The sequence below is a fragment of the Oryzias latipes genome, chromosome 13, assembly GCF_053564925.1.
Source record: "Oryzias latipes strain Hd-rR chromosome 13, Olatipes_Hd-rR_3.1".
In the NCBI taxonomy this organism is placed as follows: domain Eukaryota; kingdom Metazoa; phylum Chordata; class Actinopteri; order Beloniformes; family Adrianichthyidae; genus Oryzias; species Oryzias latipes.
Window position 1 is genome coordinate 545,445 of NC_136249.1, and position 27,091 is coordinate 572,535.

The 27,091-nt window shown below is 39.3% G+C and overlaps 3 protein-coding genes across 8 annotated transcripts; 1 reads left to right on the plus strand and 2 right to left on the minus strand.

Annotated features, from left to right (window-relative positions):
* Positions 1-190: 190 nt before the first annotated feature.
* On the plus strand, positions 191-23,350 carry LOC144996866 (uncharacterized). Of its 4 annotated transcripts, XM_078956632.1 has the most exons (9): positions 191-484; positions 12,453-12,527; positions 12,828-12,904; positions 13,259-13,370; positions 14,916-14,943; positions 15,080-15,179; positions 15,610-15,684; positions 20,664-20,720; positions 20,951-23,350. In XM_078956632.1, exons 5-9 carry the CDS (start codon positions 14,936-14,938, stop codon positions 21,059-21,061), a joined length of 351 nt encoding a protein of 116 aa, XP_078812758.1. In that variant the 5' UTR covers positions 191-484; positions 12,453-12,527; positions 12,828-12,904; positions 13,259-13,370; positions 14,916-14,935; the 3' UTR covers positions 21,062-23,350. The 4 variants fall into 4 exon arrangements, with proteins under 4 accessions (XP_078812758.1, XP_078812760.1, XP_078812761.1 ...); XM_078956634.1 differs by lacking the exons at positions 20,664-20,720; positions 20,951-23,350 and having other exon boundaries at positions 224-484; positions 15,060-15,179; XM_078956635.1 differs by lacking the exons at positions 20,664-20,720; positions 20,951-23,350 and having other exon boundaries at positions 224-484.
* Positions 984-11,368, minus strand: LOC111948487 (uncharacterized). Of its 3 annotated transcripts, XR_013659645.1 has the most exons (13): positions 11,159-11,368; positions 10,713-10,780; positions 9,433-9,479; positions 8,461-8,550; positions 8,145-8,285; positions 7,832-8,022; positions 7,581-7,717; positions 7,369-7,462; positions 6,824-7,159; positions 6,690-6,748; positions 6,333-6,463; positions 6,061-6,188; positions 984-4,044 (listed from the first exon to the last, which is right to left on the minus strand). XR_013659645.1 is itself a non-coding variant. In XM_078956617.1 (12 exons), exons 3-12 carry the CDS (start codon positions 8,540-8,542, stop codon positions 3,718-3,720), a joined length of 1,626 nt encoding a protein of 541 aa, XP_078812743.1. In that variant the 5' UTR covers positions 8,543-8,550; positions 9,433-9,479; positions 10,713-10,801; the 3' UTR covers positions 984-3,717. The 3 variants fall into 3 exon arrangements, 2 of the variants coding, with proteins under 2 accessions (XP_078812743.1, XP_078812744.1); XM_078956617.1 differs by lacking the exon at positions 11,159-11,368 and having other exon boundaries at positions 10,713-10,801; XM_078956618.1 differs by lacking the exons at positions 10,713-10,780; positions 11,159-11,368 and adding an exon at positions 9,557-9,790.
* Positions 16,909-20,281, minus strand: LOC144996863 (uncharacterized). Its single transcript, XM_078956616.1, has one exon. The coding sequence runs from the start codon at positions 20,038-20,040 to the stop codon at positions 17,545-17,547; it is 2,496 nt and encodes an 831-aa protein (XP_078812742.1). The 5' UTR covers positions 20,041-20,281; the 3' UTR covers positions 16,909-17,544.
* Positions 23,351-27,091: the final 3,741 nt, after the last annotated feature.

A 27,091-nucleotide genomic window follows, 5' to 3' on the forward strand; every position in this document is an offset into this window, starting at 1 on the left:
TTCACACATGCACACTAAATGTTTTACAAATGCACAATAAGTGTTTCTCACAAATGTGCACACTGTTTTTCACAAAAACATTTTAGAAATTCACAATAAATGTATCAGAAATGCACAGTAAGTGCTTCACAAACATGATTTTTAGGTACACATGTGATGTGAACTCACAGATAATTCGAATTGCAGACTGTGCATTCAAAATCCCGTTCTCGTTTGTGAATCTCTCCGTGTGTGTGAGAGATTTTTCTACGGTGAATATTGAGACTCATCTGACGGAGCGGGTCGACTAATCTCACCATTGGCTAGTGAATCTGTCAATCAAACTCATCGGGAAAGCAGGCGGGTTCGCTTTTAGCCAATCGAATGGCCCCTTACACTCTTCACTCTCAACTGACGAGGGAGAGAGCTGTTCAGCACAGCAGTTGGGAGGACGCGGGCGGCAAACATGGCGGAGAGGTCTTCTGAACGGGATCAGTCTCAGCCCGTAAGTAATGCATTTATTTGATCATTCCCTCGTTGTACGTCCTCACAGTAAAAACAGAAGTGTTAATGCAACACTTAAAGAGTTGATTCTAACTCTGAGCCAGATAACATACGGTCCTTATCTGGCTCAGAGTTAAAGTGACACTGAAGACAGTGTAGAATTTTCAGAGTTAACATAACTCTTTTGGGTGTTAATAATTGACACTCTCTGTTCACATTTAACAATAAAAAGTGTTGAATCATTTTTACACTTTGACAAAAATTAACACCCACAGTGTTGGTTAAAAATTACAATTACAGTTTTGTTATTTACAATTAACTCCTTTAAACGCATCCCACACCAGTGTTAAAATTGACACTGCTCATCGAGTTCATTCAGTGTCAATTTTTGCCCAATATCTGCAGTGTTAAAATTTTTTAAACTAAAAGGCAATTCTCTGCAAAATTGTACTAATGCTTAAAGTTGAACACTAAGAATATCGGCAGAAAAAAAGAACACATAGTCACAAAAGGTCTTTATTAGAATTTGAGAATAAAAACATTCAATTTAAAACAATTCACTTTAAATGTCACCCAGTTGGACACAAATTACCACTGAAAGAGTAGAAAGAGACCCTTGACTATGAAGTCCAAATATAGTGGAGGAAATAAAGAAAAACGTCCAAGGTAAAGTCCAAATGCCTTAACACCACTCACACTTGCATTAGATGGCAATACGGAACCACATACATTGAGGTATCTGAGGGTCCATATGTCATTTGAACATCCATTGGTTTATAGTAGAACAAGTCCTGAATATTTAACACTGTCACAATCTGGAAAGGCTTTAACAGTATTTTGAATGCATGGTAATGTTCATCAAAACAAACAGTTTCGACACCAGAAAGAGCTAGAACAACTTGCTCATCCTTGACAAAAATTGTGTGGATTTTATAAAATACTGGCATCTCATTAGCTACCTCAACACAAACTATTAGGCCAGGTTTATATTCAGTTCCATTGTGTTTCACCCACTTCACTGACAGAACATTAGTGGATATTGCTGTGTTTAATTTGTCAGCAATTTCAGGACCCTCTTTCAAATCTTGAAGCCAAAACATTTTTCCTGGACCAACCATTAATCTGAAATGACTAAAAGCTTCCCAATGCAAGGCCATGTATCTTTGGTGCCTTTTAGCCAAAGTCTTGGTGATATTTTTGAAACTTTTCAGTTGGGTTTTAAAAAAGTTGTGTTTTGCCTCATAACGCATTGACCACATGTGTAGAATCGGTCCAATATTTCTTATACATCGTGGATAGTGTATCATGAAGTGATGTTTAGGCAAGAGGTTTCTGGAAGGAAACAGATGTTTAAAAAGCTGATGATGCTCCACGATTAGGTGTTTCAAAAAGATAGTCATACCATCTGTTATAACCGGAGCAAATACAATACCAACTATCTGGAGAAGCAATAATAAAAGATGCCAGTACTCATTGCCTTTCTGCACTAAATCACCAAATATCAATGGCATATTGCGCAGCAAACACCATGACTGTATTGCATTCAAGCCCAAGTCATTACTACCATCAAACAACTTGACAGCAGGAGGACGATTTCGTCGCTCCGTGTGGCCATAGTTAAAAGACTCTGTTCTACCAGACAGTTCTTTTGCTGTTAGGAAGTTTTGCTGTACATATTCCAATATAAGTTTTACCTCAAACTGTGCAACTCCCTCCAAAATGTCATGCATCACATCAACAGAAAGATTATCTGCCGTGTCAAAAAACTGCAAAGTATTCAACAGACTCGAACGCTTCACACCGTAAAAATGAGGTAGTTGTGGATTTGTCTGTAGAGTACAGCAATGCTCTGCGTGCATGTCTTTTGTACGGACTATGATGCTTTCATTTTCACAGAACACAGACTGAAATTCACTTTTCTCAGTGACACAAAAACGACAGCAGTAATGAGCACTAAATGACTCAACAAACCCAAATATTCCATGAAGACCAAGATTGTCCCCTGTGACTTGGACAATGCTACCACGAACAGGACTTTGAAACATGGGAGATGTAATTCCACAAGTTTCAAGCACCTTCAGATCACTGATGATTGGCTCAAGGATGGTGTTAAAACCATATGTTTTGATATCTTGAGCATGAAAAAGTGCACACAAATGTATGTTGACTAAAGATGAATTTAATTTTGGTGGAAAATTTCTCAATGTAAAATATATACCCCCTAATTTATGTATACCCTTTTTGGACCCAAGTGGATTAGCAGTCTCAAATTCATCGTAAAATAACTGAATGAGAAAGGCAAAGTCTTTTTTTGAAAAAAGCGGATGGCTCTTCACATAGAGCCCATCCTGTATGTCAAAGTATACCCCATCCTTGGAAAGATGGCTAGATGTCAGCATATGTGCAAAATTTGGATTTCTGATAATAGACTGCAGTGTCTCTAGAATTGGAACATATGCAAATTTATCAGTCACAATAACCTGTTTGTAAGTCCCACTAGATCTGTTTCTTCGGTTCTCCAATCTGACACCAAGAACTTTTTCAACTGGTTCAACAGTTTTCCATTTCTGTTGAAAATAGTTGCTTCGTTTTGTTTCCGAATTGAAAGACGTAAAAGGGTTTTCAAGTTTTTCAAAACTTTTTTCAACTTTAATTTTCAAACGTTTGTCTTGTGGTGCTAAACATTTCAAAGCTGTGGCTTTTGCTTGACTCTGTATGTCCATAACAACCTCTTCCATTGATGACACAAAGCCATTTAAAGTCGACTGGGCTACACCAGCAACCTGAAGTTGCGCAATAGCAGATGCACATAAGTCAAGAGTACTTCTGTCAGATACAGGCACAACTTGAGAAATACTGGCCGTATTTTCGTTTATTGCTAACTGAGAGTCATTTCTAACATCACTGTCTACAGTGTCAACTGATTCCTCTTCAGGCTCAGTTTGCTCACAATGTTTAGTAAGCAAATGCTTTCTAAAACCAGAGAAAGTTCCAAAAACATGACAACATCCTGGCTGAGCACATTTCAAACGAAGTGCTTTGCCACTATAAAAACCATGAATTAAACGCATATGCCTAACCAGATTGTTGACATTTACAAAATGAACACGGCAAACAAAACATATCAATCTCATAACAAAAAAAGAGGTCAAATAACAATGTCAAATGCTAATGATATCTGAAAACAATGCAGTTAAATTTTTAGCCTGTTCTGTTTGTGTGACTATTTCTTAACTAGTCTGTAGACTGTAGTATTCTGGCCCTGATCTCTGCCACACGTGGGCTCTCTTGAACTTGGGCAACATCAATATTGTAGACAGTTGTCTGTATGAAGGTGTACATGTTGTGGAGCATCTGACTGTACAGCGTACCAAAAACAAAGTGTGCTTTAAAGAGTTCATCAACAGCTCCAAGTGAACTGGTTGACTTGCACGGAATGACCTGCTTGTCAAGAACAATGAAGAAATCCTGGACTCTGCTCTTCTTTGTACCAATCGCAAGCAGATAGGGTTGAGTGGTGTTGGCAACGGCATCAACATGTTCTTGGATGCTTGTTCCACTCTGAAGATGAAGAAGATTAAACAATTACAACATGAAGGAGCTGCATTTCCAGGAGAAAAAAATAAACTTTAAGGGTAATTATTGGCAACAAAAAACAAAACACATTTTTTTTTATCAAAGTTGACCATACTTGTAGTGAAAATGGCACGAGGACAAAAAAATATATTTTTGTGAAAAATGCGAGCGCTGGGTATTGGACCAGCGAGCTTCTGCACCATAGAAAGAAGCAAAGGTTTTCAAGGATTCCCCATGTAAGCAAAAATCCCGGAAATCCTGGAATGTCTTGGAAAGTTCAAGGATTTGAAGGACCAAAAGCCAATAGCTGAAATATTGTAGGAGTTAAGTGCCAAAAAATGGCAGAACTTAAAGAAATAAAGAGAAAAACAAAAACAACGGTTGAATGCTTTATAGCACATGTGTCAAACTCCAGGGGGGTATTCCAGAGAGCAGGTTATGCTAGCTCCCACAATAAGTTTGAGGCTAAGGAAGTTGATAACCTCAGCTTTCGGTTCCAGAAATGGAGGTATGTTTCAGGGTAGGTCAAGTTGCCATGGCAACTCATGCTCTGAACATAACCTGGTCCGGAGCAGGTTTAGTTGAAGATTAGTTTGTTTACAGAGAGGTGAAGCAGCATGGCGTGTCCATTTGAAGATGATTTAGTGGATGAAAAAGCTCAGATAATACTTTTTACACCATGAGAGGCTGATAAGACCACATATGGATGTTGGAAAGATAAACTTTTTTACTTTGATCTAACTTAATTATTTGCTTCAGTTAAGATAAATCATTTTTTTGTTAGGTCACCTTAAAAATAACACATAGTTTTCAGACAATTATTTTCCTTTTATTCAAATTAATTCAATTAAGTAGGTGTAACTTTGATGCTGCTGTTAAATCGGCACCGCAAGGGATTCTGGGATATCATTCCCTTTGCCTGTCTGGACGGATTTGGGTTTAAGTGTGGGTTTTTTACAAAATGTGTTTAGTTGTATAGCTGTTTTACCGTGTTTCACCGTGTTTGGCCGAGCTATTTTGTCCTACTATGCTTAAGTCTCTGCACCATGAGTGAGAGTAAAGTAGAGGATGATGAGTTTATATAGCACCTCTACCACCCAAACCTGTTATGTCAGTAATGGAATATTCTGTGATGAATTTTTGCACTCCGTGCATTTTTTTCCGTTCTTTTTATTGTTAAAAAATGAGCATATCTGCCGGCTCAAACTTAGACATATGAAAGTTCAAGAAATATAAGTAATTAAGATGGAAAAAAGATTGATGAAGTAATGTGACATTTAGTTAGATAAATACGTAAATTTGAGTTGTATAAACAATTATTGAGTTTGAATAAATTTAACTAAATTATCTTTCAGCCGTGTTACTTTTTTGATGGACTTATAATTTCTATCCGCCGTTATTAAAATCTCAGACTCCGTCTCACTTCCGTCTCAAGTGTCGCGCTTTCTTTTTTTTTCTCCACGTGTTTCCATGGTGACTCCAGAAATCGGCGATCTATTGAGAATGTCTTTATGTACCGTGCGTTAACCCAGGGTTACCAAGTCGAGCGTAATTACGCCAACTCATATCCGGTCTTTTGGAACCGACATACCCAGAGTAAGCAAGTTCAGGCGGATTTCAGCCAGAGTTCAGGCTCAAAGTCAGGCTAGTTTAAATATGCTTCCTGGAATACCCCCCAGGCCTCAAGGGCCAGTGTCCTGCATGTTTTCTAACCAACCTGCCATTGAAGCTCCTTATTGGCTAAACACACCTGATCCAGGTAATCAATAGCAGATAAGACAGGATTTCTGAAAAACATGCAGGAGGTCGGCCCTTGAGGCCTGGAGTTTGACACTCCTGCTTTATAGCATTCAACCAATTAACTTTATTTAATTATGCTTACATAATGATCAGGGAAAACAAATGCATTTACCTCGAACTACCCAAGCAAATGTCTAATCACCCCACCTGTCTTAAAAGGGAGTGAGGAAAGAAATCACACAACAATATACTAATACTAACCTTCTTAAAGACAACAAGATGTTTCTCAGCTTGAGATGCAGAAACCTTGCCTGGCCTTTTGCGCCCCTGGGCTGTTGGAGGAATCAGGTGAAGCAGGAGAATGACTGAAGATAAATCACTGTCCCATCCTGCACAATATAAAAAGTTGATTATATAATGGCTGACTAATACATTTTAACAAGTCTTTATGCTGACAGAAGAAAGAAAAAAAACGTGAAAAACAGCTAAGTGCTGCAAAGAAATGTTAGCTAAAAAAATAATAATATAACTACCGGAAGCAATAATGTCATCCTCTTCTTGAAGTGATGTAGCTTCTGCACAGTAGATCAGATCTTCAAGGTTGCTTGAGGAGGGGAGAGCCTTACTCTGCTGGATGACCTTCTGTTTGAAAACAGTAGGCCACCTTTATAGGAAGAAAATAGACCCCTATACATTAGAAATCCAAGCATATAAACCTGGTCAAAAATCAAGGTTTTGTTGCCTTGTTGTTCACACAATAGAGAATAGGCCGATGAGTGTTTTTATAAGATGATGGGATTTTTTTTTTTTTTTCTTTTCATCTTGTGATAATTTTCAAACCGGGAGGTTTTTTTTTTTTTGTCATATGGACTGCAGGGTTTAAGACTGACCTTTCTAAAAACTTGGCAGCCACCTCGTCTCTAAACTGCAAAATGAAGTCTTGCTCAATCTTTAATAAGACATGCCAACAGTTACTAGTGCATTTTTACATCAAGATCATTTATTTGTTTAAATATTTACTTACCAGCCCTTTGATGTCTTTGAAGCATGGAAATTCAGTCAAGACATCTGAGGATTTATCTTTACTGTGAACCATATTGTGACGATACTCAAATGTCATCTTCATTTTCTGCTTTATGATGTCTTCATCAGATGAATACTTCATAAACGATATGGCCTCCTTGCATTGCTCTTCAGTCAGGGTGATCTCTGACTGAAAAGATGCATTTCTTCTAGCCAACGGCCCTCCACCAGCCAGCTGATGTGGTGCTCTTCTGCTTTGTGATGAACTATTCCTTTGTATGGTTTTGAGCCTCCACGCCAAGTACCCTGTGCCACTTTCAGGATCGTAAAAATGCTCCTTTCAAATTAAAAACAAGAAGTAAGCATTTTACTTTTTATAGTCTGCATTGCATCAAGTTATTCCAATTTCTAATCATATTTTAGTCTTTATTTGGGTTGGCCTAATTGGTCTTATTTTGAGTGATTAAACTTAGTATTGGTGGCTAAGAGACCTTACCCTCGAAAAGGGCATATTGTAAAAATGTTAGTTATAGAATTGGAACTTACATATCCATTTTTGGAAAATGGATCCATTAGGTAAGGGAACATCTGAACTATGCCTCGAGCATACATCTCTCTTACATGCCGTGGTGGTGCCATCCTGAGAAGGAGTAAAACAAATTAATTTAGATTTTCCAGTCCCAAAATGATGTATATGTGGCGCCAATATTTCCCCTAATACTTGGCAGAAAGGTGCTTGGAACAAACATCCACATTACCCATGAATCTCAGTCATATCTGTAGCAAGAATGTTAATCATCTGTCGGCGTGAGGAATCAGTCAGACTTTTTGTACGGCTGTATTCCCTAACAATTTGGTCTCCACCTGGTTTCTTGGTCAAAGCCAATTCAACAACCTTTAAAAAGGAACAAAAATAGGAAAGCAACTCCTCAAATTAAAGAGTTTTCATCAAATGAGTGAATACATCTCAGGCTACATTGAACAAATGAATCAACCAACATTAACTTACTTGTTTAGCATCTTCATTTGTCTTCTGTCGTTTTCTTGAAGGGAAACAATCCTCATCCAAGATGATTGTATCATCAGAATCGCACACAGAAAGTTCGAGAACCACTGTATTATTTGAACTGCATGATGAAACATTCTGTTGTGAACTGGTTAAGTCTTGTGTGGATGCAGTCAAAATGGGAACCAGAGAACCTACCAAAAGAATGGAACACAGATTGAGAAATAAACCTTTTTCACTCACAAAACAAAGTTAACTTGCTCTTAAATTACTACTACTACATTACTACTTGTACATAACAGGTAGAAAACATTACCACTGTTAAATTGAATGGTAAATACACCAGCATTGGGAAGCTGTGCAACTTCTGCAAAGACCTCTGCATCCACCTCAGTTCCTGATTCATCATAAACTCTGACTCCTTCACTGACAGGTGGAATGGAGAACTTCAAAAAAGCTACAGGAAATAAATCAAATAATTAAAAAATGTTAATTAAAATGCTGATTTTTTTTAAACAACTATTAACCATAAAGGCCTAAATTAATAAAGTTTCACACATTTTAAGACAACGTTGGACTAATAAACAGGTAATTAATTTCTTTAGTTTCTCAGTTTGTGATTGATGGCTTACCAGAATTCAAGAATTCCTCCAAACTTGGCTCACTGATCTTGACATATTTCTGGTCATTATTTATTTTTGTTTTAATCAACATGTTGGCATCTGTAAACATATCAAAATTTTATTAGCATTAAGAACACACAGCTGTTGGGACAGTGGCAACAGTTGTCATAATACTTTGGAGAGAAGAAAAAAAAAATCAAAATGAACAACAAAGAATATTAAAAATATGTGGCCTATAGTAATCACCCATATAACATGATACACATCAAAACCAGACCACAGAGCACAATGAAAATTGTTTCGCACATCAAGGGCGTCAGGTTTCAATGTTAAGTCAATGTTCAGGCACGATCTTGTCCTTGCAGCAGGGAATCCGCTTTGGCACGTGACGTTTTGAGTGACTCGATCAGCAGGTTGGAAAAAATTAAAAAGAAAAAAATTCCAATATAGAGTGATCGAGCCCGCAACGCTAGCCAGCAGACAGAGAGCAGGTGTCGTCATAGCTCCATGGGCTTATGATGTTATTCTTATATTCATTTAGACAACAATAAAACAATCCTCGAGTTTTTTACCCCCTGGAAAAAGGTTTCAACTGGACCACGGACAGCCGTCGAAAATAGAGGCAGCAAATGTAAATTTGACTCGAGACTAGTGTCCGGTGTGAATGCAGCATTGGCCTTTTCATCCAATATATATTCTATGGGTTCTACAACTTTCTATTAGTAGTATTATTATCATTTAAATGCCAGGTTGCCAGTGGAACACATTTAACAATATATGCACTTTACGGTGACCACGCCCAAAATGACTGTTTTAACTTATGTTTAAGAATTTCTGTAATGTTTAAGAATTTCTGACAGTCTAACTACCTCTGTACTACATAACTGGACAAACAAATGGAAAGACTACAAACAAAATTGAGTAATTTAAAATGACTAAGAAACACCTTTGTAAAACCAATTCAATGTTAAGGATACTTACCAAATAATAGCCAGACTTGAGGAAGCAATGTGAATGGATGACAAAATCTGTAAAATAAATAAATAAACAAATAAAAATAATTATTATTATTAAAAAGAAAGAGTTCAGCAAAAGGATTACTCACCAGCTGAGTTGGTAAATTTGTGTTTCATTTCCAACATACACACATAAATTTGGGTGCTAAACCCTGGGGGGGGGGTCTTTTTGCCACCCTCTTCTGATGCTGTGGGTCCTTCAATCTAGCTTAGCACTTAAATTTGCTACTCTGTCCTCAAAATTTTACTCTTAATGGCAAATATGATGCTGGTAATTAAATATTTAAACAAATAAATGATTTTTATGTAAAAATGCACTAATTTTGTAACCCCCCCCCCCCCCCCCCCCCCCCCCCCGCATAGCTGTATCTTTGGGGTGTTTTTCTTCCTCTTTCCTTCTCTTCCTAAACTGATGCTTCGTTTGATCTTTCATCCATTACCCACAATCTTACACAGTTGAGTAACACTCAAAGTCATCAAATTGAGATGATGAAAACGCATTCATTTTGATGGAGATTTGTTCCAGTTTTTCCTCTTTTTTACTTTAAATAATCAAATAACCTGACAAAATATGTTATTTTTATGAATAAAAACCATTTATGTATTAACTTAGAAGCAGCAGCGGTATTGTGCGGTCTGGAATCATAAGGGGTGACTCCACCCACCCCCACCCCCCCTCCACGTTCCCTGCAGCTGCAAGTTGGTTAACCCCACCCCCACACGCTTTCTTCTAGCGTTTTCTACACGGGCATATTATATAGTCAATACAGTTATAGGCACTCTCGTGTTAGTTTCATCAACTTTACATGGAAATACGACTTTTAGTCTTAAAAAAAACGAGTAAGAGAAAAAATTGCGAGGAGTTCTAGTTTGCAACCTAGATCCGCCCGGGCGACCGCCGATCAATTTCAAGAATTGCCGACATAACCGTAAACCGATATAGTTCAAGCTTGGTGATCACATTTATATGGTATAGTTGTGGCAATTATTAAAACACATGCCGCTACTTTCGGTGTATTAAAGTATCACTAATCATTTTAAAAACGCAAACTAAGCTTCTTTGCAGTGAGTCTGCAAAAACAAGCTAGCTTAAAGTTTAGCTCAACAGAGCAACAAGGCGCAAATGAATTTGCTGGCTAAAACAAAACCACGAGGCCTTGTTGTAACTTTGTTGTCGAATGTCAAAGCATATTTAGAAGATTATATTAAAGCAAAACCACAAAAAAGTTCGAAAATTTCACTTACCGTAGTCAGACAATGTTATTTCCACCGCTCCCACATCTGCTGTGAAACTGACGAACGCGCTGCTGCTCCTAGAATGGCGGATGCATGCACATGCGCAAGTCAGGTGACATCATCGAATATTGGATGAACTTTTTCTTTTGTCATATTCACCAATTTAATGACGTTGTTTTTAAGAGAAAACTATAAACGTTTGAATTACTTGAATTAATTAGGAAGAACGAAATGTTATAAAATAATTTAAATAAATTTAAATTTAAAATAAATTAACTAAAAACATGTTTGAAGCATTAGGCCAGAATCTGCTTTTTCAACGCATGCAGGTTAACATAGTGAAACAAAATCTTCAAAAAAACCAAAGCAGCTATAGAAAAATGCAATCTTACTTTAAGTCCAAATACTTTTTAAACTTCAATGCTAAATAACAGAGTTGTGAACAACTAGCTTACCGGTGTGTTTCAATGATTCAATAATATGTATGAGGTCGGCTGAAAAGACGGTTCCACCTGCAATGGCCGTTCTCTGTCTTTACCCAGTCAACGTCACAACCACTGGCGGGAATTTAACTTTATGCTGGTGTTGAATGAGCTCTGTGGGAAATGTCAAGATTTTACACTGCATGTTTTTCACCCCACAGAGTAATTTTTACTCTGAGCATTTTAACTCCGAGTATTAACACCAACACTTGGAAAATGGGGGTGGGGCCTTACACTCGCTGTTGTTGTAATAACTCTGAAAGAGTATGGTCAGTTTGACTACAAAAATATGACACTGGAGAATTTGCTGTGCTGTAATGTTATTGAATACTAAGTTGAAGCGTTCTCCTTTGCCAAGTGACATGTGTGAATGCTTTATGAACACTGCAGCCGAATCGTTTGCAGAGTACCCCCACCGCAAATTAGCTTAGCTTTGTTTTGCTTAGCCTGTGCAAGTTGTGTCTGCCTGTGAGTGTGAGTGAAGTTCAAGCCGGTGTCTGTTCAAGCTAGCGTCTATAGCCAATGATCTGTAGGTTCTTAACATGATTCATAAGGAACTAAGGGGAAAAGCATGCCGGATTTACAGCAGCAAAGAAAGTTTAATAAAAAGTATTGATTTGGAGACGGCGATTTGTTTAAACACGGATGCTATGCTATGCTAACTAGCTAGTTGTTCCGTGTGCTGCCTTTATGTAAACGCGATCCGGGTTAAAGTTAGACACAGCATTTTCACAGCCCAGACTTTAAGACGGGGTGGACTGTGCAACAAAGTTAATTCATATGACATTCATGAAAACGGCATTTTTTAAATATAACAGACATGAATCCACTGTTGAATGAAAGAAGCCTCATTAAGTTTCTAACGTTAGAACCCGTATTGTGCTGAAAGCCCTGTGAGATTGTGTCAGAGTGACAGCCACTAAAATCCCCGTATCTCTTTACTTCCAATGACGTAATGACAAAAATCCCAAACATTATGTTTTTAGGCTGTTTTGTAGTCGATAAGTAGTCACAGAAAGGGTGGATGGGAGAAATCAGCTGTCAACAGTGATTTGAGTAGAAGTTACTGTAAATATTACACACAGGCTTCCTGTGATCAGTGTCTTGTCTCTGATTTTTTAAAGGTGTTCTTTACTACAAGCTCAAGTTATCATAGCAAGAGTGTTTTAAAAAAATTCCCCTTTCTAATATTTGAAAATTATGTAATTTAAGATCAGACAGCTAAATGATCAAATCCATGTTTGTCGTGTTTTTATTTATTCTCCAGGAATTACTGAAGCGTGACAATCTTTTGTTCCTCGTGCCATCAGGCAATACAACTCTCTGGCAGGGCATCTTACAAGTAATTTCTTTTAATTTTACCCACTGATTTTCCAATTATTTACCTTTTTTATCAATCTTTTTATTTTGTGATATTTCTATTTGTAATGCATGTGTGTTTATGTGTTTTTTTAAGATGGCCATTTTTAAAAAAATTCCTCAGGGATTATTAAATACCCTTCTATTCTATTCTATTTCATATTTTATCATCCTATTGTATTACTGTTTTACCTGTCAATTGGGAATTTAGCATTTTTGCCCCTGTAAATATCTGTCAGTTGAAAGTATTTGTACTTGTATTCCATGTATCCTGTACCTGAAGATAGCAGACAACAACTGTGCAGACACCCACTTGGCCTTCTTCAGTGACGCTGTGAACGTTTATGGCTTTCCTCTGAGGTATTCATGTCATTCATAAAGAAATATTTTATTCACATATTAGGCAGTATAAGTATTTGGTTATTTGTACAAAAATAAAATAACTTTTTTTAGACTCCTCTGAAAACAAAGGCAACTCTAAAACTCTTTCCCCTCATGAATAACATTTTACCCCCCCCCCCCCCCCCCCCCTCAGTCTCTCGCCTCAATTTTCCCCCCAGTGATACATGTAACCCACTCCTGCAATTTGTCTAACCTAGAAATTCTACTTATTGGCAACATGCATAAGAACATTACATTTTAAACTGATGTGTACCGTATTGGCGATGCATTTGTAATTATGTGTTTGAGACATGATTTTCATGTTATTGTCAGGGTGAGAGGAGATCACGGAGGAGAAAATGTGGGCATAGCCGAGTTAATGCTCACAGTACGTACAACTGACACAAACGGCTTCATTGTGGGAAAAGTGTACACACAATCAACGGTGAGTTGAACCTAGTTTTAGAAGCTTTAATATATACACAGGGCTCCAGACTGCGTCCATTTGGTCGCATTTTGCGACCAAAATTTGAGAGTGTGCGACTGAATTTTACACCCAGTCGCACATGTGCTACCAGTAAATTTGCCTCCCCCACCCTCCGTATTTTTTATACATTAAACATGAAAGGAGAACGTCAATGATCGATGAAATGAGAGATGAAATCATCAATGAGACGCGAGCGCACACGCACGCAGGCAGACACACACACTGGCGCGAATACTCATGAGACTGGAGCACACACTCGCACACACTCGCGTTTCACTGAGTGATGCCTGAGGCGGCCAATGCGTCTGAGAAGAATAGGGAAAGTCACTGCAAGTGGCTAAAATGTGTGGAGGGGCGGGGCCTAGAGATAATCGAGCGCGCGTAAACATCCGTGGGAAGGAAACGGAGACAAATATCATCACAACCTGATATGTGCGTCTGAGCTATGAGCAAGCGAACTATTGATTCGTTCTTCCGACCTGCAGCTAGTGTACCAGTGACAGAGTGTACAGCAGGGGTCTCAAACTCGCATGAAATCGAAGCTGCAGCGAGACTGAAAGAGACCAGGAATTAGGAGTTGTCCTTAACATTCAATTTCGTTTTAATATGCCTCTCCCCCTAAGTATGAGCTGTGATATTACATCTTTTATAATTATTTTAATGTTTTGTAATGGATGTAGCCTTTTTTTAATCAGTTGGTATTTTAAATTATTTTAATTGATCAGTGAACTACAAAAAACCCATCAGGACGCATGTCCCATAATGCATTGTTTTGTAGTCTGTAGGGCAGCTTTTAGTCAGTTCAATACTAAATTTCCAGCTGCGTTCGCTCTGATTGGTGTCTTGCTCTCACCCCTTTCTCGTGATATTTTTGTTTTGATTGACAGGTGATGTTGGAGCAAAAACAAAAATATACGTCACACACCAGGTGATCTGTGCAGTGTTGCGTCCATCTGGGTGATCTCAAACACGCTTATTGTGCATCTTGGCTGCACCTATTTGGTGTCACCAACATGAATTTCCATCCTCTAATATTTACATACATTTAAGTATTGTTTGAAACTGTGAAATTACGAAAGGTTACTACGGTAATCACTGGTTACTAAAATCTTTTTTTTATTCTAAATGTATGGTATTTTTTTTACTATTTTTACTTAGTTGTACTGTCGTGACAGCGATGGTGCTGTCAGTTTACCTTCATGTTGCATCTTCAAAAGTGCAGAATAAAATATGACACTGAATTAGAAACAGCACATTGTAATTTCTGCATCTATTATTAAAGTATTTATTTGTAATACAGTGGAAATTAGTAGATTTGGTTAGAATGTTGATTTACGGTATGCGCCCCTAAGTTTTCTGGTTGTGCCCCTAAAATTTTCAGTTAGGGGCCACTATGCTCCTAGTGAAAAAAGTTAGTCTGGAGCCCTGATACATAAAAGTGAATGATGTATTAAAAATAAATCTGACAATATAATATTTCTTTTTGCTTTTTTCCAAATACAGGATTAAGCTCCTCTGGTGTGATGTCTTCGTGAGTGTTACTGGTTTATATTACAACATCCTGCACTCTCTTGAGGACCAAGACTTGCTCAATATCAGTCACATCACGTATTCTGCAGCCATTACATTTTTCTACCACGCATTCAGGCCAGTTTGGATGTCTTTAGTGACGCGTGGGACAGCCATCCAATCAGGACGGAGCAAAGCATGACACCAAATCAGCTGTGGCAGTTGGGCTTGACCCAGAACCCTGTTTCTGATCCCCGGGTAAATGCTTTATTTAATCTCACTGTACTGGACAACTGATTTGTGTGCAGTTTGACTAAAGTGGAAAGTATCAAGAAGAGTATCATGAAATCATAATGACTACAGTGAATTTTCATCGAAAATGAATGAAAAGGATTATTGTTGTGTGGTGCAAACAATTTCCCTAAATTGTTTGTTTGTAGGAAGAATAGCACATCTGCAAGTTCAAAATGCATCACAATGCATGGCATTATGAGCCATCAGATGTACTAATGTCACTACTTTGTTAAGAGTCACTTATTTGCAAATTATAAACAGTTATGGAGATATGAGGTCTGCCTGCCAGCAACAATATAAGTTATTATTAGTCGGTCACTGTTCCTACATAATCTAAAACACAAAAAAAACAGTGCTGTTCATAAACAGTTTTTTTTTTTTTTTTTTTTGTCAGGGTATGCTGGTTCCAGAGATTGAATGGGAGGAGAGTGGATCCATGACTGAACCTCATCCTGGGATCAATGTCCTGGTATGTTCAAGAAAGTGTTATTTTATGCCACGTTGTAAGTTTAAAATTCAAAACAGTCATAGAGCCGAAAACGCTTTTTTGACACTTTTGGTACTTTTGACTGACAAAATGATTTTTTTGGAAAAAAAGCACCCAAAAGTCAAAGTTCTCATTTGCAGTTCAAGAAAGTGTTAGTTTTTGTTACGTTGTAAGTTTAAAATTCAAACCAGTCATACTCTGAGCAGAAAACGCTTTTTTGACACTTTTGGCACTTTTGACTGATAAAATGAATTTTAAGCACAAAACCACTCAAAATTTAAAGTTCTCATTTGCAGTTCAAGAAAGTGTTATTTTATGCCACGTTGTAAGTTTAAAATTCTAAACAGTCAAAGACACTTTATGTCTTTGACTGATTGATCCTGGGATCAATGTCCTGGTATGTTCAAGAAAGTGTTATTTTATGCCACGTTGTAAGTTTAAAATTCAAAACAGTCATAGAGCCGAAAACGCTTTTTTGACACTTTTGGCACTTCTGACTGACAAATGATTTTTTTTTAGCAAAAAACGCACCCAAAAGTCAAAGTTTTCATTTGCAGTTCAAGAAAGTGTTATTTTTTGTCACGTTGTAAGTGTAAAATTCAAAACAGTCATTGAGCCAAAAACTCTTTTTTGACACCTTTGACTGACAAAATGATTTTTTTTAGCAACATATGCACCCAAAATTTTATGTTCTCATTTGATGTTCAAGAAAGTGTTATTTTATCCACAATGTATGTTGAAAATTCAAAACAGTCATACTGTCATTGAGCCAAAAATGCTTTTTTGACACTTTTGGCACTTTTGACTGACAAAATAATTTATAAGCACAAAATCCATTTGATAGTCAAAGTTCTCATTTGCAGTTCAAGAAAGTGTTATTTTTTGTCACGTAGTAAGTTGAAAATTCAAAACAGTCAGACTCTGAGCAGAAATCGTTTTTTTGACACTTTTGGCATTTTTGACTGACAAAATGATTTTTATGCACAAAATCCACTCAAAAGTCAAAGTTCTCATTTGTAGTTCAAGAAAGTGTTATTTTATCCACAATGTATGTTGAAAATTCAAAACAGTCATACTCTGAGCCAAAAATGTTTTTTTGACACTTTTGTTACTTTTGACTGACAAAATGATTTTTCTGCAAAAAAATCACCTAAAAGTCAAAGTTTTCATTTGCAGTTCAAGAAAGTGTTATTTTTGTCATTCAAGATTCAAGATTCAAGAAGAACTTTATTAATCCCCGAAGGGAAATTTAGTTGCAGTAGCAGCACTAAGGAACAGAGGGGGGGGTAAAGACAAACACAGACACAAAAAATACAGAGAGTAGAACAGGACAAAAATTGAGTAAAATACAATTTGAAAAGTGTAGTCTGTGACTAGAATTTTCATGTACATCCGAGTCTGTCAGATGAGTTGTGGAGTCTAATGGCTGATGGCAGGAATGACTTCCTGTATCGTTCTCTGGCACAGCGAGGGTGTATGATCCTGCCACTGAAACTGCTTCTCAGGTTGTCCACCTCCCTGAAGAGGGGATGGGAGGGATTGTCCATGATGGTCCCCAGTTTAGCCAGTAGTCTGTCCCCAACCACCTCTTCCAGCTTGGCAGGCTTGAGGCCAATGACAGACCCTGCTTTCCTAATGAGTTTGTTCAGTCTGTTGGCGTCCTTTGCTTTGATGCCAGCACCCCAGCACACTGCAGCAAAGAAGATGGTGCTTGCCATGACAGACTTGTAGAACATGTAGAGCATCCTGCTGCAAACATTGAAGGACCTGAGTCTCCTCAGGAAGTAAAGTCTGCTCGTGCCCTTCTTGTAGACGGCCTCAGTGTTTGTGGACCAGTCCAGTTTATCGTCTAGATGTACTCCCAGGAACTTGTAGGACGAGACAACTTCCACATCCGTCCCACCGATACAGACTGGGGGGGGGCGAAGACTTTCTCCTGCTAAAATCTATCACCATCTCTTTAGTCTTGGCCACATTTAGCTGCAGGTAATTTTCCCCAGACCACCTGACGAAGCGCTCCACGAGGCTCCTGTACTCCTCCTCCCATCCATCTTTCACACACCCGACTACAGCTGTGTCATCAGAGTACTTCTGGAGGTGGCAGAGCTCAGAGTGGTACTGGAAGTCAGCTGTGTATGTGGTGAATAGGAAGGGGGACAGCACGGTTCCCTGAGGGGCTCCAGTGTTGCTTGTCAGGGTGTCAGACACACAGCTCTGCAGTCTCACAAACTGAGGTCGGCCTGTCAGGTAGTCCTCAATCCATGAGACCAGGGGGGGAACCACCTGCATCTTCTCTAACTTCTCCCTCATCAGTCTCGGCCGGATGGTATTGAAGGCTGAAGAAAAGTCAAAGAACATGATCCTCACTGTGGTGTTAGGCTTTTCCAGGGAGGAGTATGCTCTCTGCAGCAGGTATAGCAGTGCATCCTCCACTCCCGCCTTGGGTTGGTATGCAAACTGCAGTGGGTCTTGGAGAGGGCTCACCAGGGGTCTGAGATGTGACAGCACCAGCCGCTCCATGACCTTCATAACATGGGAGGTCAGTGCTATAGGCCTGTAGTCACTAGGCGACTCTGGATGGTTTTTCTTTGGCACAGGGACGAGGCAGGAAGTCTTCCACAGCACTGGGATCCTCTGAAGGTTAAGGCTCAGGTTGTACAGATGCTGAAGTACACCACATAGCTGGCTGGAACAGTTTTTGAGTACCCGGGGACTGATGCCATCAGGTTCAGCAGCCTTACGCTGGTTGAGCCTCTCCAGCTCCCTCCTCACCTGAGTGGATGTGATGAGAAGGCCATTTTGGGAGGAAGGGGTGGTGGAGCTTGTTTTTGGGTCTGTGAAGGATGTCAGCTGTGGGGAGGGGGGTGGGGATTTCAGAGGTGCTAATGATGATGATGGCCCTGGAAGATGAGTGGAAGGTGTCCAGTGGTCGTTCAGAGGATAAATGGGTGGATTGATGAGGGAGGGGGAGCTGGTGTCAGACCTGTTTAAAAACTGGTTTGAATGCCGTGCAGGGCAGCTGGGGGAGGGAGGTGGGGGAAGCTGATGTGTTAATGGCCCTGGAAGGTGGGAGGAAGACCGTTGATCACTCAGAAGAGGAGTAAGGGGACAGCTGGGGGAGGGGGAGCTGGAATCAAACCTATTGAAGAAATTGTTCAGCTCGTTGGCTCGATCCACATTTCCTTCGGCTGCAGGTTTTCCCTTCCTCTGAAGGCCGGTGATTGCTCTCATCCCACTCCACACATCCCTGGTCTGGTTTCTCTGTAGTCTCTCCTCCAGCTTCCTTCCGTAGGCGTCTTTACACTCCTTCAGGCTGCGTTTCAGCTCCTTCTGAACTCTAGTGAGCTCCACGCGGTCCCCAGCCATGAAGGCCCTTTTGTTTTCATTTAGAAGGGCCTTCAGTTCACGTGTAACCCAGGGTTTGTTGTTCGGGTAACATCGCACCCTCTTGGACGGGATGGAGTTTTCCGTGCAGAATTTGATGTAGTCCGAGACACAGTCTGTTAGTCCATCCAGATCGTCACCATGACTTTCATACAGAACAGACCAGTCTGTGGTTTCCAGGGCATCCTGCAGGCTTTCCGTGGCACCGTCAGACCACTTTGTAATATTCCTCACAGTGACTTGTTTCTGTTTGACCACCGGTATGTATGATGGGGAGAGCAGGACCAGGTTGTGGTCAGACTTGCCCAGTGGGGGAAGTGCAGTGGATGTGTATGCGTTGGTGACATTAGCATACAGTAAGTCCAAAGTCTTTTTGTCCCTTGTTGTGCACTGGATGTATTGATGGAATGTGGGAAGAGTGGAGGAGAGGCAGGCATGGTTAAAATCCCCTGTGATGAAGAAGAAGGCACCAGGGTGTTTAGTATGCAGGTTGGCAGTGACTGAGTGGATGACGTCACAGGCCGCGTCTGCTTTGCCGGTCGGAGGAATATATACGTTGATGGCGATCACGTTTGTAAATTCCCTTGGCAAGTAGTATGGGCGAAGTCCGATGGCAAGGAGCTCCACATCGGGATTGCACACACGTTCCTTGACGTGGATGTGCTCCGGTTTGCACCACCTTTTGTTTACGAGTAAAGCAAGCCCCCCTCCTTTCTTCTTGCCGCTCGCGGTGGTGTCTCGGTCCGCTCGCACTGTATGGAAGCCCGTGATCGTCACGTTTGCGTCCGGTGTCAGTTCGTGAAGCCACGTTTCAGTGAAACACATGACACTGGCCTCTCGATACTCCCGCTGGGTCCGTACGAGAGCCCCCAGTTCATCCATCTTATTAGGCAGGGATCTGACGTTCCCGGTGATGATCGCGGGGACGCAGGGTTTAAATCGCCTCCTCTTCATCCGTCGTTTAGCTCCTGCTTTGCACCCTCGTCGTCTCCTCCTCCGGGAGAAAGAGTTTCTCTCCAGTTTTGAAGGTAGGTGGATTATTTAGCGCCAACAGCTGATCGCGTGTGTAAGCTATGCAGGGGGTTAGTCCAGGCCCCCGAGGGCGAGAAAAGGAGGGAAAAAGGGAAAAAGTATCCAGAAATCTTCAGTGGTGTGCTATGCTGGTAGTAATAAAAAAAAAAAAAAAAAAAAAAAAAAAAAATATGTAAGTCATGTTGTAAGTTGAAAATTCAAAACAGTCATACTCAGAGCCAAAAACGCTTTTTTGACACTTTTGGCACTTTTGACTGACAAAATGATTTTTAAGCACAAAATCCACTCAATAGTCAAAGTTCTCATTTGCAGTTCAAGAAAGTGTTATTTTATGTCACGTAGTAAGTTGAAAATTCAAAACAGTCATATTCAGAGCCAAAAACGCTTTTTTGACACTTTTGGCACTTTTGACTGACAAAATGATTTTTTTTCAAAACAGTCATACAGAGTGCTAAACTATTAGTAGTTTTTTTGCTATAGTTATTTTATAAGCTTTATCATTGATTATTGTGTAAAGATAATTCTTGTTTTTTTTTTACCTGCAGAAGAAATTCCTGTCACCACTTCTTTTGTTCAAAGGGAAAATGTTGATGCTGCTGCTGGTAAGTTCATTCCACCCAATGTGGAAGCTATATCAAACTTATTGTTTCATTACTACTTGAAAAATAGTCATACATTTGCGCGCGCACACACACACTCACACATACAACAGTGAAGCCACTTCTTTCAAACATTTTGCTTCCAGCATCACTGCAACTGTTATGTAGATTTGATGAGACTGTTTGACTTTTCACTGTTTGCTTTTGTTGAAGTTCTGTCTCTTATTTTCCAGAGGCTCCAAGAGAGGTGTGTGTGGAAGAGGAGCCTACTGGATCCAAAATTCCACCTACTTCAAATTCAATTGGTCCAGCTGAATGGCCAACCACACTCTCTGATCCAATAATAATGGACTTGGTGCAAAGAGGTCCTTTTCAGACTGAAAAAGACTATGACCTTCCAAAACCACCCTCATTGAGCTGTTGTGTTCTTTATCTTGGATTGTTTTATCGTTATTTGATTTTCTATTAAGTTGCTGTTTTTAATAAGTTGGAGTTTTGTGAATGTCATTTGTTGAGTGTCAAATGTTACATTAAAATATATATATATACATATATATATTAGGGTTGGGCGATGTCCCCTAAATTGGCAGTTGACGATGTTTGCAGTCAACCATCGGGATGGACGATGATATCGTCGGTGGGGGGCTATTTTAAATTTTTCGTTCTTATATATATATATATATATATATATATATATATATATATATATATTTGCCATTCGTCATTTTACTTTATTTATTTTATTTCCCAAATAATGACTCATCCACGATGATCCAGTCTAAACTGAGGGAAGAGACTTTAAAAAAAAAATCAAATAAACAAAATAGAAAAGAAGTGGTCCGGTCCTGCGTTTGATTAGACCGGTGGAGCGAGCGACCGTGTCTCTAGCAGAGCAGACGGACTTAAAGTTTTGTGCTTTAGGTAAAGCCAAAGTAATGATGCTTTGTAACGTGTGGGAGACTTAAGACTGTGATCCGTCCCACAGCTCTGCGTGAAAGAGCAACCGGAATTTAGGAGAAGCGGGTCTCCCGGTAAAAGTGTGTGTCGGGGCAGAGCTTGGAGCGCTAGCTAGCTAACGCAGTGTGTAAGCTTAGAAGCAGAAAGGCCGCTCAGTCCTTAGAAACCGTTCAAACATTTGTGTTTCCAGTGGTGTCCCGACAAAATAAAGGCTGATGTTATTCCCACATATTCACGTGCAGCCAAGATGCAGTTTGTAGCGTTTCACGCATGGATTTATGTTCATGCTAATGTTGTTAGCCCGTGTTAGCATACTGCTAATCCTGGCTTCCGGCTCCGTTTTTCAACAGAAAAAGAACTGACCACACGGATTAAAATGATGAGCGAACAGGCGCTTCACAATAACCGTAACATTAATAAAAACACGTTTAGGAGATCATCTTGTATAATAATAATAAAATAACCGAGCTGACGTATCTATGTATGTAGCCGCTCGGCGGGACTAAGTTTCGCTTCCGGTTTTTAAAAACACTGCTGCGCATGTGCGAATGATTTATTCCGACCGAAAGTGTGACCCATGTGAATGTTTTTTATAATCTGAAAAAGTTTTTCTGGGCCCATGTACACGACACGATTGGATCCTAATCCGACCATTGATCCCATCAAGATATTTTGCACATGTGACCGCGTCTTATGGTGTCGACTCGCAGCGTGCCGGGGGCGTGGCATCACGATGGAGTCTCTCCATCAGAATGTCAGTCAACCATCACGATGGACGACAGTATCGTCCATCGGCACAACCCTAATATATATATTTTTTCACTTTTAAAATTGGTTTGGCACGACTAAATGTGTATCCAACCTGCAAGTAATAAACTGTATTCAATTCTTCAGCAGCAACAATAAAACATTCACAAAATGTATTAATAGAGATCACATTTATATCACAACAAAAGTTTTGTTGGTGCTGCTGATCAGTTAGAGGGCCAACAAATTAAATTTCGCTTAGAGCCCCTGGAAGACCAGGGCCGGCCCTGCTCACGGACCCGGACAAAGTATGTGTGGTCGACTTTTATCCTTGGTCGCACTTCGAGCAATGTGCATCGTTTCTGCATGCTTTACGAGCAACCAACATGAATTCCCATCGGTTTTTGTGTTTGAGCGCACGTAAACAAATTCAATCAACCACCTTTAGGATATGTACAATCGTGTTTTAAGATTTATTTTTTTAGAAAAAGGCTCCCTTTTATATGGCTACAGGAGAAAAGAAAAGGGAAGACTGAACAAAGCTACTGAATGTAACATTAGTTGTCTCTTGGAAATAAAGTTTAACTGTATCTGTCATTTATTGATCAATGGTTTATTGTTGTATGTAAAATTATATCACAATAAAAGATATATAATTTATCACACCCAGGTTCCACTAAGGTATTCTTTATGTAATAACTGTTGTGAACTCCAGCTCAGTCTCACACAACAGAAGTTGTCTCAGGTGGGTTAACCCTTGTAATATCCTAGGCACTTTAACATTGGGAGTTGGGTCATCTAGACCCACTAGACAGTGTTCTGAACCTTTTTTCTTCAATGATTTGTGATCTTCACTGGTGTCCATGGATTACATGAAATCTTTCCACCTTTATCCACCTTTGTCATGGTAGGGAGAACACGTCAATGGAAGGGGGGGGGGGGGGGGGGGGTCATCTAAGACACCACAAGGGTTAAACGTGGAAAGTTAAACCCTTCATGCATGTGTGGGTTTTCTCCGGGCCTTCCTCCAACCATCCAGAAACATACTTATTAAGCATTGGTAAATGGGTCACTCTAAAGTGTCCATTGGTGTGAAAGTCAGAGTGTATGGGTGTGCGATTGTGGTCCTGCGACAGACTGGCTACCAGTCCAAGATGTCCCCTGCCTTCACCAGCAAGTGGCTGGGATAGGCTCAAGCAGCCCTGTGACCCCAAAAGGGATAAAACGTAATAGAAGATAAATGAATGTAATGCTACAGTCATTATAGCATTACACATATACAAATATAGACAAAAAACATTTTTTTAAAACAGCAGACGCTGCAATTTACTGTTCCTCAAAACATACATACACCTTTAATTTTTGATTATCCAAAATTTCTGTGCAAAATGCTTCACAGTCGCTGAAAAACTGAAATGAAAAAACGAAAAGCTCCCTCAGTTCCATCAATCTCTCATCTTCACTCATGAGGGAGTAGTTTTGGAACTCTTTCAGAATCTCCGTCTGTTCTCCTTCATCCACCTTCTGAACTTCCGGCAGGGAACATCTTCCTTGAAAGGACTGTAATTTGCACCATTTGGCTGCCTCAATGGTGCTATGTATTAAAGCATCTTCTTCCTGCACAGAAAAAAAAAAGTAATTCTTAGAGTAGATACTGAAGATGGAAACAAATGGTAAGTTCAGAAGGATCCATACATTCCTTCCAGTCCCACTGGCGGTTGTCATGTCACCTTCCCCTACAAAGACAATTGAATGACAATGAAAAGATAGAAATGACACTAAAAAAGATCCTGGACATCCCATTTCCTAAACTTTTATAATAAATACAATATTATACTATATTTGAAGGGGCATCTCAGGTCACCAAAATAATTTAACAGAATGAAATGAAAGCATGCAAGGAAAACCTATGTCTGTATGTGTCCAACAGCTCTACCTTTAATAGTACCTGATGAGATGGATTCAGATGGCATCTTTTTCAGTGAAGCATCTTCATCCTGAAAGTGGCAGAGGGATTAACAATAGCCTTCAAAGAAGTGCTTTAATATGTGCCTCATGAATTAAATGACCTCTCACCTGGAATTTCTGCTACTCCTTTTTCTGGCCTGCATTCTTCTTCTTCAGTGAATCAATGGCAATGAATGTTCACTATCAAAATTTTAATAGAGGTCAATCCATAGAGTTTTCAGTAAAATATATAGTAAAAAAAAAAAAAGGATTTTCAAAGTGTGATCAAATAAAGAGCACTAACGGCATTGGAAAGTTAGTTATTAGTTGTAGACACCACCATTGTCTAATTTGCTGCATGTTTTACTTTGAAGAAATAAATACAGAGAAGGTTAGTTTGTGCCACAACCCAAAAGTGTCTTGAATTCACTCGACACCAACTCACCAGAATTTACACACACCTCACTGAAATCACATTTTGCCCCAGTGACAATGTGCAGTGCGTACTGAAAGTCAGAAAGTACATGTTAAGATATAGATTCCATGTGACATTTCTGAATGTGTATATCAGGGGTCACCAACCTTTTTGAGACTGAGGGCTATTTCATGGGCACTAAGTGGTATGAAGGGCGCCACTAAAAACCTCCTAGCCCCACCCCCCCATCCAAAACAAAAAACAACACAATTTGAGGACATCCTTTTGTGTGCCCTATTTTTATTTTACACTCATTTTACACACAAAAACATGCATGAATTTTCTAAACTCGTATTACAGGGGGGTCAAACTCAATTGCAGTGGGGGCCTAAATCCAAAACACACTTTAGGTTGCAGCCAAACAAGATAAACATTTACTGAACACACTAAAGATAAACTTTTAAACCTTTAAAACTTTAACTTAACTTTAACTTTTTAAACATACATGTGAATAAAACAGACAGAAAAATTAATGTAGAATAATAAATATATTCTGTCAAAATGATGCAAATATGAACAAACAAAGCCAAGAAATAATAATAATTAGACATAACAAATAAAATTATTCCGTTTTCTTTGCTCTTTTGTCATTTTTTTTTGAGCTGAACTCATGACATCATTTTTAGCAATAAGTTTATTCCTGCTTAGTGTGAGATGTTCTGTGTGTGTCTTTGGTCCTGTGTGTGTCTCTGGTCCTGTGTGTGTCTCTGGTCCTGTGTGTGTCTTTGTGAAACGTATCAGAGGGATTTGATTATTTAAAAACCTGTTATTGTGAAAATCATGTTTAGGTCTCATAAAACATTAAAAACTAAATCACAGAACTCATCACTGGGATTATTCCAAAAATATTTGTCATTTTTCTAATTTTGTGCAAGACCAACAGTAAAAATCCTCCAAAATCCTCAATACTTTTATGAACAAATGATCTATAGTTTATATACATATATACAGCTGTTTTTCAGCCTGCATTACCTGCTGTCTTTATTTATGAATGAATGAATGAATGAAAACTTTATTAATCCCAACAAGGAGAAACTCAGTTCCAGTACATCTCGATGAAGAAGGTCAGACAAACAACAACAAATATATGTTACTATCACCAACTAAACAACTGTGAAAATAAATGTATATGGAAAAAATACAGTCGAGTATTAAAAATGTCCACAATAGTTAGTGAAGAATGACATTATTAGAATGAGCTGAGTAATTTAAGCCCCCCCATGATCCAGGTGTTGCGCAATGGTCTCCGTGCCCACTACCCCTCCCCTTCTCCTCCTCACACACACACACACACACACACACACACACACACACACACACACCCACCCACACACACACACACACACACACACACAAACACACACACACACACACACACACACGCCTCTTTTTCAAAGGCGGGAGCGCCAATTCGCATGTTTAAGGCCGTTCAATACTCTGGCATAGATTTCACAATAGCAGAACTATAGTGCATCAATTACTAATAGCAAGCACTGAATCACCACCCTCTAATATCCAGGCAAGTACCGTTTTACCCGAGTCTTAATTCACTGTCCTCTTACTTAGTAGTGGCCCCACTGGACATGTCCAAACCTGCTACCCGTGCCCCATGCAAAGCACAGCACAGGTTTGTTGACAACAACACTCACATAAGTTAGCAGACAGTCATATCTGTCTGTTTATTTTGAACACCCCCACCACCAACAGCCTTAACCTCACTTCTGCTCACAGCCTCCTCATTTATGGTGAGCGATTTAACACAACCAAGATTCCCCACTCCCCATGAGTCTTAAAAGCTGAAGGCGGGGCTAACCCCCAGAACACCACAATATATTGATTTGCTATATGAGCAGTGCTATTTTTGGAGCATTCCCGTTAAATGATATTTACCCTTCCAATCATTTTTTACATTCTCGCTTTAACTGGGATATTGATCTTTGTGTCTTTTGTGGAAATGATGTAGAAACTGTGGAACATCTTTTCTTTGAATGTTTTCATGTAAAAGAGTTTTGGTCTTCTTTTCATAATTGGCTCAAATCCAAAAATATCATCATTAACCCTTTAAATTGGAATACATTTAAAATTCGATTACAATTATTTGACAAAAATCTGGACTTTCTGATTAATGTACTGATTGTAATTTCAAAGCATTTTATTCATACTTGTAAATTCTTAAAGGTGAAACCTCACATTAATGGATTACTCAACCGTCTCAACCTATTCTCTAAATGTTTACATTACATGAATC